At 30.7% G+C, this 14,980-nt stretch overlaps 1 protein-coding gene across 7 annotated transcripts in view; it reads left to right on the top strand.

The window, feature by feature from the left end:
* Window positions 1–14,980, top strand: part of Mctp (multiple C2 domain and transmembrane region protein) — a 371,452-nt gene that overhangs the window by 343,637 nt on the left and 12,835 nt on the right. For all 7 annotated transcript variants that reach the window (XM_067051105.1, XM_014425858.2, XM_014425857.2 and 4 more), the window contains 7 exons: window positions 6,247–6,395; window positions 7,119–7,274; window positions 8,869–9,055; window positions 9,741–9,937; window positions 10,107–10,320; window positions 10,408–10,553; window positions 10,759–10,888. In XM_067051105.1, coding sequence (XP_066907206.1) covers window positions 6,247–6,395; window positions 7,119–7,274; window positions 8,869–9,055; window positions 9,741–9,937; window positions 10,107–10,320; window positions 10,408–10,553; window positions 10,759–10,888 — 1,179 coding nt within the window. The remainder of the gene's footprint in view (window positions 1–6,246; window positions 6,396–7,118; window positions 7,275–8,868; window positions 9,056–9,740; window positions 9,938–10,106; window positions 10,321–10,407; window positions 10,554–10,758; window positions 10,889–14,980) is intronic.

The raw sequence follows: 14,980 nt of genomic DNA, 5'->3' as shown, positions 1-14,980 counted from the left end.
TATGAATGATTATTTAGAACTCTAATACCTATTGCCCTAGAATGTAGCAGCTTGACACTAGAAACCTTATAAAAAAAAATTATGTAAAATGTGTTAAATTTATGCATGTATAACTTAAGATTATTAGGCCGGGAGTTAGCAATTTTTTAATTACCTCATGAGCAGCTAAAGTTTTGACTAGTGGATATAGAAGGTCTCATTATTTAGTTTCTAAGGATACTTTTCCAAAATTAACTCATAATCAGCATGAAAATTTAGTACTAATATCAAAATTGAAGAGATTACACTAAACCATAAATAATACAACATCCTATCGCATAGTAATCCTATTTTGAAAATGATACATGTCATTAAGGTTAAGTGAAACACTTAAACACAGACAGATGAAGTGTAGAACTAAGAAGCTATAAATATTTTTTTTTTAATTGGCGGAATTAAAATAACAAATAACATACTCATTAATGTTACAAAAATCATGTCAATCCGTTTTATTATTTTACTATTGAAACTAGTGATTTAATTACTTAACCTACATCGCATCACCTAATTTGGTGCCTTTTACTCCCATTCTCCAAAACCAAAAACCTTCCAATATTTTGGTATCCCGTCATCGTGTTCTTCAATCCATATTTTGAATACGAGATACGAGATACGAAACCTACTTGTTTAATCCCTATTATTGAACTCCTTACTTTGAAAATCCTTAAACGTTCGTATTACCTCGTTTTGTAATTTCGTACTTACCTTCTTTAGTAAAACTTCCTCTCTCTTTCTTCTTTTAAACACTCTTTATCCCCCAATATTCTTAATTATTCACTCTTCACATATGTGTTAAGTACGCTGAATATCGTTTATTATGACCTTGGATATAGCAACGTATGGATTATACCGTCGTATATCCATCCTCAAAGAAATTAATGAACTATCGCTGAAATGGTTTAAAATCCAAAGAAGCTGCATTATTCATTTGTTTGGTCAAATACTGCTCGCTAAAGAGGATGATTTTTTGAAACATATTTGTTGTCAATATCTAGAGGTTAGATTCGAAGATTTCAAAGGCAGGACGTTGAAGCTGCAAGAGCTCCTTCTGCAACTTCTGACCAACGAGTAGAAAAGCCAAAAGTGGCAACAACATCATTAATGCTAACCAATTTTGTAAACTTAAGCCTTAATTTTATAGGCTTATTTTATAAAATTTCGCCTGACCGATAATTGCCTATTTAAAAAAAAAAAAATTAAAATTCAATAAAAATTTTTAAACAGTTCATAAAAAGTGAAAACAGTGTAAAGCAATACTTTTTTTCCAAAGAATGTAGATATGACAAAATTTCCTTTATGAAATTAAAATTTTTGACTGATTATGAGGTTATTAAAGTACATGAATATGGGACAATAATCCCGAAACGTTGTGCAACAATATGTTAATTTAAAATAAATTACATTCAAATTGGAAGTTTTATAACTTCAAAAAATTTTTATTGAAATTGACTTACCAGACTTCCTAAAAAGAAAATCCAGAAATAAATCAAAATATGTACCCCCTACAATCCTTGAAGGGTGCAATACTTTGTAAGGAAGTAATGTTACTAGAACAAAGGTTGTGCAAGGAGATGATTTGTTCAGAATCACGCTCGACTGCCAAATTCTAAATATATAAAGGTTATATTTTTACTGCAAATTAGATCGTCCGTTGCCCTGTCGATGGACCATGGAATACAAAAGATTAGAGTCATTTTAGTAATCAGCTTCTTTTAAAACTTCGTCTAGACTTACAGTGGATGTGCAATCGGAAGACTAAAATTAGCATTGATGTTGTTATAATGATCTATCAGATTTGGAATGATATACTAGCATCAAGAACCAACTATCATTTTGAATATGCTTGCGAAGATGAAATCGAATTGAGGAGCGATCACAAGAACCAGATGAATTTGATGTGTAAGCCTGATTTTTTTGCCATAGTACAGATCGCAATGGTAAACTACGTATGTTAATTATTTAACAAAAAATAAAGTTCTACATCATCCAAATAAGGCAATTTACTAGAGTTTTTTATTAATTTGATTTTTTTTTTAAATCCTGTTTCACTTTTACATGATTTGTGTAGTGATTGGTTATAATGAGTATCGGCAGCAGTGACAGAATTTACCTGGTCTCTTGGATGTCGTTATAAACGAGAGTCTATGAAGTTCTATTTTAAACATATCCAGGCTCAAAGTTGTCACTGAACTTCTCAGTAACTTTCTTACAATTAGGAAAATGAACGTTGTTCCCTGACATCAGGTGGGCGTGAAATTAAATTAACTTACACTTTACAAAAGACAAAATAGGAATGTCATGTTCAGTTAGTAGCTATTTTAATCTTGTCCTGAAGTTGGTTATTTTACTTACCTATTCAAGTGAGGCCTCATAAATTAACCACGTCATATAACATTTCAAGTGCCGCTCTGACAATGTTTCCAAACCAGTATAAACTTCTATGATAGAAGTTAGTTACGTCAGATGTGATACTATCGGGTTGTAAAATAAGTTTTTTGCGTTTTTCAGTATTTCAATTTAATCCTTTTTGTGTTTATAAAATCATGTTTACTTGGTCTATAATATTTACATGTTCTAAAAAAGGATTAGTTAAGGTGTTTTATGCATAAGTTTCAACCGAGGTTCCTTATCTTTAAGTGGTATTTTGCTTGCTCAAAATAGAAGAGAAAAAAAATCATTTTCGTCTTTTAATGATTTTTTATTTCCTAAAAGGAAAATCTGCTGCACAGACCGTTAACAAATTTGCAGTATGTATGGCCATGATGCCTTAGGGGAAAGCACCGTCCATAAGTTTGCTCGGTTCAGAACCTGAAATTTTGACTTGGAAGACGCTTGGGTCGTCCTTTAATTGTTGATGATGACCAAATTCAAGCATTGATCACAGACAACCCTCACTCTACGACACGGGATATTGGAGAAACCCTTACCATATCTCATGCAAGTGTCCCATAATCGCAAAGGCATAGTTTTCCATCACGATGACGCCCGTCCTCACGTGCCTTTGCAAACCCGGCAGAAATTATTGGAGTTTGGCTGGTATGTGATACCCCACCCACCCTATTCATCAAACCTTGTCCAATAGATTTTCTTGACACTTTAATTCGCTCGAGGACTGCAAAACGCACATAGAGGAGTTCATTGCGCAAAAATCCAAAAAAAAAAAAGTTCAAACGGACGGAATTAAAAAATTACCTGAAAGATGGCAACATGTAAATAGATCAAAATGGGTCATATTTAATTTATTAAAAATATTAACAAGAATCTGAAGTATTTATTGAAATCACCAGTAAAAAACGCTACGAACTTATTTTACAACCCAATACATGACAAATTTGTCAGATTTTAATGAATTTAGGAACATTTCTCAAAAAACCCAGATAGACCCAGGTCACTTGTGTTGTCCAAAAATGAAATCGTTATTTTACGAGTTAGACCTACACTGTACTGCTAGAAGTTACTATTTTTAAAAATAAATTATTACATTTAATGTTACTTTGTGAGAGAGAGAGATAAACACGTTATTTATCCATTTTGCACTAATAGATAAATAACTTGTCTCTCTCTTTTATCACACTGCTTGCTTAGATTCATAGAGATTTTTTACTTTTATTTACCTATGTATGGAATATATATTAAAGGAAAGTATTGCGATTTTGCAAAATTTCTTTTTTTTTCCTTTTTTTTTTAATAATTTATTTATTGCTCTTTACAACTGTATAAATATATATACATCAAGTAAATTTGCTGTAAGCGATATAATGATATGATATAAACATGTGGAGAATCTACACATTGATAGAACTCCAAAAACATCTTTAGAGGCGAAGATCTCGAGGCCATCTTCTTTTTAGACGCCTAGGAGGATTATTAAGTAATGAAGGAGCAGCCAGGTTAGAAACGAGTTGGTTTGAGTGGTTGGGAAGTTTATCATGGAAGGATATGTATCTGGTTCTGGCTAAATCGGGAACATATGGGACATTGAGGTCCTTATGGATGATTTGATTTGTGATTAGGAGCATTAAGGATTTTGAACTGTAAGAATTGGATTCGGGAGGAATTCGTTGGTTTAGTGGAGCCCCATAGCTCAACTCAGTATGTCCAGATAGGCCTTATATTCAAAATTTCGAATTCGATTTTTTGATGGAAATAGACGTTTTAAGATCCCTTGAATTCAAATAACCGATTCTCACAAAATAGTCTGTGTATGAACTACCTTACTCAAAAATGTTGTATAAACTGAAACTATAAATTTAAAGTGAGTATATGGCTGTTATGTTGCTGCAACTTTTTGATAAAATCGCCGGGCCAAAGTGCCATTTTATAGAATATACTTTTCTTTAATAAGGCTGCTTCCTATATATTCCCTTTATAGGTAAATGAAAGTAAAAAATCTCTATGAATCTAAGCAAGCAGTGTGATAAGAGAGAGAAACACGTTATTTATCTATTACTGCAATTCAAATCCATTCTTACAGTATCTGCCTTTGTAGAAGGTTGGTTTTAAATTGTAATTGGCAGAGAGAGATGCTTTATTAACAAGCAGCAATGTTGCCAAACACAAGTGGGTTGCTATTGAATATCATACAACATACTAATCTATTTTACATGACAATTTTAAAAATAAAAAAAAAATTACAAACGAAATACATTACAAAAATATTTCCATCAAAAAATCGAATTCAAAATTTAGTACGATCGTGTTAAAATGAAAATGCTTACCCTTACTATATATTCCATATATAGGTAAATGAAAGTCTTTATAAGTCTCTATATTTAATTATACTTCCTAATTTTTAGCAAATAAGGCCAATGTAGTAGATAGGTTTCCTACGTTTTTAGGTGTACCCTAACCGTCAACGATGTCTTAGAAGAAAATACACTATTTATTATATAAAAATTTAAACTCCGAAAAAAATTAGCAAATATATACTTTTATGGTCATTAAACTTGCTAAGATATGTTGAACTGTTTTAAAGTTATTTACTGTCTCCATATTGTCAGTATTTTTCTACACTATTGATCTGCAATCTTTGATCTGCATTTATGTTCGCCTCAATTGGTGAAATGTTTTATGATTAGTTTTTATTGATATTTAAGACCATTGAGGTCTTGATTTGAAATATTCTAATGATATACTGATAATAGCTTACATCTTTTTTTTTTTTTTTTTTGTGGTTTCACTATCATTTATTAAGCAAATAATACGTGAAGATAAAGACATAAAATATACTAGGAATAATACTGTCGGGGTTGTCTGGTCTGAGGCGATTTCTCCAGCCTGATGTCGCTTAACAGAAGGCCCACGACAAGACGTATTCAATTATGGTTAAGAAAGGAAGGCCGTGCCAGGGGATGAGCCCTGGACACTGACTAGGTAGAGGAGGTCTAGGTGAGAGAAAATGAGGCAGAGTAACAGTTCTAGTTGCGGAGATGAAGCCGACGGACCAGAACTGTCATGATAGGAGCCAGCTTACTGGTTACCGAGATGAAGCGGCGGGCCAGTGAAACTGATAGGAAATAGGTTACAATCTTAGTTGCGGAGATGAAGCCGGCGGACTAAGATTGCTGGAGTAAGGAAAGGAGATAGGACATAGTCTATGAGCATAACAAAAAAAACAATTCTTAAGAGAACGGAACGGCAATAAACCTCTCTATCTCAGGTAGAGTGTAAGCATCGAGTGATCTGTGTATCTGGAGAAGGCTCGACAGTTAAAGGCCTCATGTGATCGGTAATCACTGAGAGTTCACTCTTTTAGCTCTCCCTGAGGTAGTTCCGTAGAATTTTATTGCTCGCTCTCTTTTTATTTTATAATTAAATTCTTACATATTCGTATTAACATATATACATTTTTATACAACAGATCGTATTTTTATAATCAACTTATATACTATTGTACCGCTTCTTAGGCGCTTGTAGTGCTGGCCCCTGGTGGGATATAGCGGTACTACGTGCTGGCTCGCCGTGCTGGCTCGCTGTTACAATACCGATTACATGTCAAAAGAAATCTACCAATGTTTCATTAATTATATATTATATAATTACATCTGATATAAAAGTTTTGTAATTTACAGGGTTGGTTCTACTCGGAAACCACACATAATATTGCTATGGCCTATTATTCATTTAATGTTAATGACTATTTTATATATTTGATATGAAACACCTCAGTGCTAATTTTTAATGTTATTTTATTTATTTACTTTTTAGTATTTTCAAAAAAATTCGAAGATATCAGATGCAAATAAGAGATTAAAAAGCCAAATATGGAGTTCTGTTGTTACTATTGTTTTGATAGAAGCAAAAAATCTTTCTCCATTAGATCTGGATAGTTCCTGCGATCCATATGCAAGGTTCAGGTACGTGTTATACATTTTCATATTATTTGTATTGATTTTAAAATTTATTATTCACTCTAAATGAAATAAATCATTTCTGTCTAAAAATGTATGAATAATTTTATCGGATCAGTCCGAACATTGATCAGAATCAGAAATTTCTTAGTTCTCTGAAAAGTAATTTTTCTTAAAATTTATTTAATCAAGTGATAAAATGCTTAATTGGCTACTTGATCCAGATTTAACAATCACACAAATAGAAACACAAAATCATAATTTTCATGTTTGTTTTTTTTAATTTAAAATATTGATTAGAAAATAATAATAACTTTAATACTCAAGTGTTTTATCTTATATTTACTCATGAGTGGACATATTGATGTGTATATTACATTATATTTAGTGTGTACATAGTGTGTATACATGTTTACATATACACAAACACACACACACACACACACACACACACACACACACACACACACACACACACACACACACACACACACACATATATATATATTACTTAAGAAATAATAGTAGATTTTTAACTTTTATTGTTTATTTCACTGTTATTACAAGAAGAATTTCTTTCAAGTTATATATCTGTTTATTTTTATTGTATATAGTGCATTTAATAAGTTATTTTTTGGCCAGATTTTTTTTTTCCCTTTATACCTGAGGTACCTAGTCTCAGAATAAAGTTCTATTTCTATTCTATCCTATTCTATTTTTTTTTTTCAGACTTGGAAATGAAAAATATAAAAGTAAAGTTGCATACAAAACATTAAATCCTAGTTGGCTGGAACAATTCGACCTTCATCTGTATGATGACCAAGCCCACGAAATAGAAATCACTGTATGGAATAAGGGGAAAGTGAAGGATGAGTTTATTGGAAGGTAAACGATTCCTGTAAACAATTAAATTATTCTAAAATATTGTAATTATCATTATTCAAAACATATCTGTATAAACATATTTTGAAACATCACTATTATTGTCAAGTGAACTTTGTTTACAGTATTTTTATGTAGATGCTTTGTAGGAAAATTAGGAGTAATAGATCGAACCCACACATGACATAAGAACACGCTTAATTCTTACAATATTATACTGCATGTTACAGGAGGAAACATTAGTAATTGAAAAAGGGGGAGGTTAGTTCACCAACAATGTAGTTCAGTTCCTCCAATCGTACCTTCTTGTCTCAAGACCTATGTTGTCAAAATATGATTTTTTAAAAGATTTAAAACATAAAAATGTGTTCACCCATACGAATTATTAGCTTCATTTCATTAGCTTTCCAATGGTATGTCCAACTTTGCAAAGCCAGTTTTTTGAAGAGATATTGAGGTTGGGAGGTTAAAAAAGATTAGATACCAACAGTAATAGGGTACCTAGTATTATTTATGTTCTTAGTCTTGCTATACCGTACCTGTTTTTTCTTTTTCCAATATTTTTCTTAAGTAGGTTACTACTGGAAATATAGTGTCATTGGTCTGGAATAATTTTAATTGTTTGTCCAACAATTTTACTTTTTATTTATTTGTTTAATTTATTATTTTGAAGGAGTGAAGGGGTTAGATCAATGAAAATACTAAAGCAGCTTAGAGACAAGAGTTACTTACTATTATCTCTAACTTTATATAGATCCATTACCATTTTATCAAAATAAAATACCTTAAATAACAAATGGGAAGTTGTTTTAGTTTTTGGAAGGATGTTAAAATCTACCAAATCAAACTCTAATAAGTTAATTTGAATTTGGAATATAAGACAATGCATTTATAGTTACATAAATATATTTGAGTGACTTTTTATTGCTTTCAAATCAAGCCAATGTATACTATATTGTCAATATCAGAATGGAAGAAAATTCATTTTTCCAATGTTACCAAAACATTTGAATTTGGTCAAAGTATACATATGTAATAAATGTTTTAAATTGTTTTAGGAAAATATGCAAACAAATAAACTCTTTCCAGCAAGTGACAAAATTTTCAATTTTGTAAAATATCTTATTCCCAAAATTGACACTTATACTTCTTAGCTTCTCATCCCATCAGTCAAAATGAGATCCAGTGAACTTCATTTAATTTTATCTGATATGGACCACAGATTTTATATTAAATAAGGCTTTGTCACTGCAGTGCGGGTTTAAAGAATTTTGTAAAATACTGGTACTGATATTCTTGGAGAAGAGTGAGGAGAGATTGGGATATTGATCTTTATTGTCTTCACAAGTGGGATCCCCAAGATTCATTTTCCACTAAGAATTTTATAATATTAAATGATCCTAGTGGGCATTGAACTAGTAATGCACCGAACTGAGCAGTCTGGAACCAGTCACAGTTAATTTTACTGTTAAATATAAATCATCAGTGATAAGATAGCTCCCTTATTCATTTTTTTTCTCAGAAATTATTCAATATTTTACTTCATAAAGTATTTTTTGTTGAGATTTGTTAATTTTCTCAATTTCTTTTATTTCAGATGCGTTATCGATCTATCAGAATTGGAAAGAGAAAAGACACATAGAATAAAACAGGTGTTGGATGATTGTGCAGGTCATATTTCCTTATTACTTACCATAAGTGGCACAACTGCTTCAGAAACAATATCTGACCTAACTACCTATGAAGAAAATCCGAGGGAACAAAAAAATTTAGAAGAGAGATATGTAAGTTAGTAATCAATACAAATGCAAAATTTTTAAAATTCTTAAAATATTTTTTTATACTTGGAAACAAAATTTTTGTAAATTTCATTAGTGGTTGTAACATATACTTGTTAGACAATGAAAAGTGTAAAACATAACGCTTTATTTTAGTTTTGTATTCTTTAGATGGTTTAATTGGTAGAAAAAATAATTAAACAATTATGTTCTGTTCTTTTTATGTTTTCCTTCATCATAAGGATCATCCATGATCATATTCAGGACTAATTTATCTTTTCTCTTCCAAAGTGTTTTAATCTTTTAAATTTCTTCTGTCAACAAAATTTCTGATTTTATATTTGAATCACACAAAATTATGGTAATTTTAAGTTTAATATTATTAAGATCATTAAAATTAATAGAATCATTATTAATTACTTTAATAAAAATTAAATTATGGACATGTTTATGTTCCAAGATAATGGATAAAAAATACCATGAACAAATGAATTAATCAGTCCAGTAGTGAGTTTATCAATTATAAAATCTAAGATAACTGATAAAAACTTCTTTTGGAATATAATCTTTTGAACATGTTCATTGTTAAGATATATCAACTCAGAAACATGACCATTAACTTTAGCCAGCATCTCTCATAATATCTTTAAAAATAATATAATAATCGGTTCTAACTACCATGATTTTCTAGTCACTTATGAGAACCTTCCATAATCTCCGAGATGTTGGACATCTGACAGTGCGTGTTTATAAAGCCAAAGGACTGGCATCGGCTGATCTAGGAGGAAAATCTGACCCATTTTGTGTTTTGGAACTAGTAAATTCAAGGTTGCAAACACAAACAGAATACAAAACTCTTTGCCCTTCATGGCAGAAAATATTTACATTGTAAGTAGGAATATTCACCCCAACAAATTTCACAATAAATTTATTTCATATAATATCTATTGCTTACTTATCATAGTATGCATTATATTTTTTTATTCATTAATACATTTTAAATTCAAATCAAGACACAACTATTTTTTAATACTTATTTATGCTACTTTTTTAACAGTAATGTAAAAGATGTGACTTCAGTCCTGGAAGTTACTGTCTATGATGAGGATAGAGACCATAAAGTTGAATTTTTGGGGAAAGTTGCTATTCCATTATTAAAAATAAGAAACAATGAAAAACGCTGGTATGCTCTCAAAGACAAAAAGCTGTACAGTAGGGCTAAAGGAAATTTTCCTCAAATACTCTTGGAACTTTCAGTAATCTGGAACCCAGTAAGTGTATTTATGACAAACATTAGTCCATAATGTTTAAAGGAAAATAAAATATGTGTGATACATATAAAATATTATCCATTTCAGATAAGAGCTTGTATTAGAACATTAAATCCTAAAGAAGAAAAGTACATGCAACAAGAAATAAAGTTCAAGCGTCAAGTATTTGTCAGAAATGTCATGAGACTAAAAGTGATGATCATGCTATTTATAGATATTTCTAAATTTATTCAGTAAGTATTTTTTTTTTTTTTTTTTTTTATTTATGGCTTCTTTTCTATTAATTTTTATGTTCTATAATAGTTTAATTTAATTTTAAAATTAAATGATGCAATCCATCCTTATCATAAGATCATTTAATGCAAGTGATTAAAAATTTTATTTTATTAAGAAATTATATTTACAATTTATAACTACAATTATATTATTTATTTACAGGAGTTGTTTTGAATGGGATTCCACTATTCAAAGTACAGTGGCTTTTGTTGTTTTTGTATTATTATGTTATTATTTCCAACCATATATGATTCCTGTGGCTTTACTAATGATTTTTCTTAAGTGTTACATAGTAAGTATCATATTATAGTATGATATTCAATAACTATCAAAATAGCTTTAAAACTTTACTATTTTTCCAGATCAAATACTGCTTGTTTTTATAGTTATTTGCAGCCATTGTTTTAGTTATTATCAACAATGCATTTAAAGGAATAACAATTTTTATTAACTCTTTCATAAAAAATAATGATACTATCTAATATTTTTTTTACATTTAGATGATATTAGACATTTTTGCTTATTTTACCAAAATTTATGTTTAAATTATATTTTAAAAATTGAAAAATTAACAGAATATATAATAATTAAATATATTTTAACTTGGGATCATTAAGTAAAAACATATTTTAGTCAAAGAGATTTTTCATACAGCTGGAAACTAATCTCAGTAATGTATAACAAACATTCTGAAACCTAAAGAAACTTTAAGTGATATTTAAATTTGTATGTAAATTACTTTGGAAGTATTTAAATTTTCCCTTTATAATTTTAGAAAATGTTTATTCAAAGACTTTCTATCAAAATTTTAGCCCTCTAATTATGTTGAAAAAATACTTGATACTTTATTATTATGTCATAATTATTATTTTTATTGAACTCATCACCTTTATTTGATGCAGTTATGGTCCTTGTATAATCTTTGCCTCCTTCCCTCAAATCTTTCCTCGACTGCCCTTCTTCAGACTCTAAAAAGCGATCTCCATAATATGTAGCCAATGAAGCCTAGACCTACCTTTCCTTTTTCTTTCTCCTAGATGTCCCTCACATTCCATTATTTATGGATATCTCATTTATCTTATCCTGTCCTTCTTTATGGTCTATCAAATATCTTATGCTTCATATAAGTTTCTTAGCTCTTTATTGGTCTTTATCCATCAGATATTTCCTTCTTTATTAGGGCCACAGATTTTTTGAAGGATTTTTCTTTAACCTTTTTATTTAATTTTTTATAGGATTATTGTTAACCTTTTTTCACAAAAGGTCAGTGTCCAAGACTTGTTTCCATTCATGACTAGTGGTAGCAGGATCTTTCAGTAAACTGTTATTTGGGAAGCTCTAAATATATCTCATTATTAGAGAAATAGGGTTGTTTTGTTTAACACTTTAATGTTTGGCAATGTCCTTTGACAGCTAGTGTTAAATTTTCATCCCTCCTTTGCTGTGATACAAGTTCATCTTAATAAGCCTAATAAGCTTCAGAGGATATCCTAGAAATTTTTAATTTTTCATACAATTCATTTCTCTCTATATTGTCATTGGTTTGTTTATAGTCAATAAAAAGGTATTGATTGATATTCCATTCATGGCATTTCTCATGCATGATTATCATGCAGAAGATGCGATCTATTGTATCTTTTTTGGGACAGAATTCACTGTAATACTCATCTAAAACCTTTTCCACTTTCATTACCACCCACTTCATCAGCAAAGTTGACAGCACCTTGTAGACTGTGCACAATAGTGCAATATCCCTTAATTTTTGACAATCCAATGTTCCCCTTTTTAATGGATTGTTAAAATAACAGTAACTTTTTAATACTCTCATTTATATTCATGAAATTGTTTGGAAAGAGCCCACAAAATACATTTCCATATTTTAAAAATTAAATAATTTACTCTATTTTAGAATCTTGTATTTTCAATGCCATTATTATTTTTCAGATACTTTATAAACTGGAATCTTAGAGACATAATTTCAAGGAATCATTTTTATGTATTTTTACATTGCCTTTTTACTAAAACTTTTTCTCCCTTTATAGATAGAGTTAAGTGTAACATTTGCAACCATGTGTTACATTGATACAGCCTGAACATCATAATAAGTACTAAGTACATTAGCTATTTCACTTGGTGTGTATGAAGACATCATGTTGATATAAAATGTATCAGCAATTAACTGCAAATGAATGCAGATCTTATAAAGATGAGTGATACATCACCTTAAGGATTTATCTTGAGCATTGTTAATTTTCCATAATTCACGAGCTTAGCATGCAAGAAAACGTTTGTTGGATGTCAGAGCATGTTGATATTATTGTAAATGTTAGAACCACACCAATATGTGTCTGTAAAACTGCACTACAAAAAAAAATGTTAACCTACAAAGCCACAACTGAAATATGAGAAAATGTTTTTGTTGTTTAATTAATAAAATTGAGTTTAACAGAGGAAGAGGCAATTAGTCAGATAAATAAATACCCTGAAAGAAATAGCGGAAAAAGCAAGCCCTACGAAAAGACAGAATTTATGATGATGGAAACAAACTATGGCAAAAAAGTAATAGAGACGAAATATGGATGGATAAGAGTGACAAAAATTTAAATATCTGGAAGAGATAGTATGCAATAACAGTTTGGAGAAAGAGAGCATAAAGGATAAAATCATGAAGTTGGAAAGGCAAAGCTTCGCAACAGGCAATATTTAAAATAAGAAGAATCTATCATCTAATGCAAAAATAAGATATTATAACACCGTCATAAAACCAGTAATTTTATACAGAATGGAGACAACATGTCTCCCTAGCCTGGAAAAATTACTGAAAATAGAGAGAAGGATCCTGAGGAGAATCTATGGGCCCAAAGAAAACACAAGAAGGCTAAGAAAATCTACAGGGAGATAAATGACCTGGAAACCGAAATAAGAATCAGAAGACTGAGATTCTACGAGCACATGACGACAATGGACCAAAGCAGGCTAAACAAGAAACTCTTTGACAGAGTGTAGGAGGATATGTGAAGCAAATGAGAGAGGAAACAAAGAAATTGAAAATAACAGACAAGGACTGCCTAGAAAGAGAACAATACAGAAATAAATGTTCTTGTGGCAAATAAAGAAAAACAGAAGGGTACTGCGTGGTCAGAAGAGAGGTAGCAAAGGCACACAGAAGTGATAAGAAGATACTGGGAGAGAAGAAGAGAGAAAGTGAGAACGAAAAAGTAATAATATTCGCGTGGTCTTGAAAGGCCGTTCCATGAAAATAAAAAAATTGAGTTTATACAATCAATTTTCTTTTCATAGTTATGGAAAAATCATTTCAAAAAGTAATGTTTGAATTTTTCAGAAACCAATACTATACCTACAGGCTTGGTGAAGTTTAATAGAGAAAAAATTATAAAAATGATGTATCATGTCTTCAAGATTCCATTTTATGAAGTGCCTACAAATGGTAATGACATTTTTCTAAAATGACATGACTCCTTCAATTTTTAAGATATTGAAATGAGTGTGGGGTGTTTCATATCTGTGTCTGTGTATATATATAAAATTTCCATATTGGAAAATTATTATTCAATAATATGTGATGAATGTAGTAAGATGCTCCTGGTGGCATCAAGAAAGGTACAAAAATAGAAAAAAGGTACAATACTATTTATAAATTGATGTCTCACCTCTCTCTCTCTCTCTCTATATATATATATATATATATTAGATACTTCATCAGTAAAATGATATATTTGCAATGATTTTTTGTCCCTAACATGTACTTGTTTCTCTTCCTGGATAACTTTTAAATCTTCCCCCCAGTTACAAAAGATATTATTAGTGTTAAAGCCCAAAATCTTTTGGTTTCTATTTAGGTTAATTTTGTTTTGACAACTTTCCAAGTGACTTTTGATTTTGTTAGTTGTAAGGTTATGTTTATTCATTTATTTTTGTTAACTATAAGTAATTTTAATTTTGTAAATAAAAATAAGGAGGTTCTACGTTTATAAATACATTGCGGAGGTGTAACACGTGTGGAACAATACCGAAGGCAGTGGCACCAGTTCCTATATAACCGCGGATAAGGCAGTTGGCAGTGAAGATTTAGGTAGCACTGGAGCGATGTTAGTTGGCTTTGGGGCGGCGTAAGAGAAGAGACGCATTGCTTGACGGACGCTCCACCGCCATTGTTTTGTTTGTTGACTTGTTTGTAGGAGCTATTTTGTTTTGGAACCCTTTCACCGGCAGTCACCACTGTTCAGTCTACAGTTTTTTGGAGTCGTCGGGTTGCCCGGTAACCTCTCTCTCACCAGCTCGCCAGCGGTCATCCTGGTCAACCAACTCTAGACTTGTGGTGTTGTGATATGCGCATATCGACCCCACGCACATCTGTGAGTGA

This window comes from Halyomorpha halys, unplaced genomic scaffold (genome assembly GCF_000696795.3).
Source record: "Halyomorpha halys isolate HHAL.00 unplaced genomic scaffold, Hhal_1.1 Scaffold539.1, whole genome shotgun sequence".
Lineage (NCBI taxonomy): Eukaryota > Metazoa > Arthropoda > Insecta > Hemiptera > Pentatomidae > Halyomorpha > Halyomorpha halys.
The sequence above is the reverse complement of the archived record's forward strand: the minus strand, read 5'-3'. Positions and strand labels throughout refer to the sequence as shown.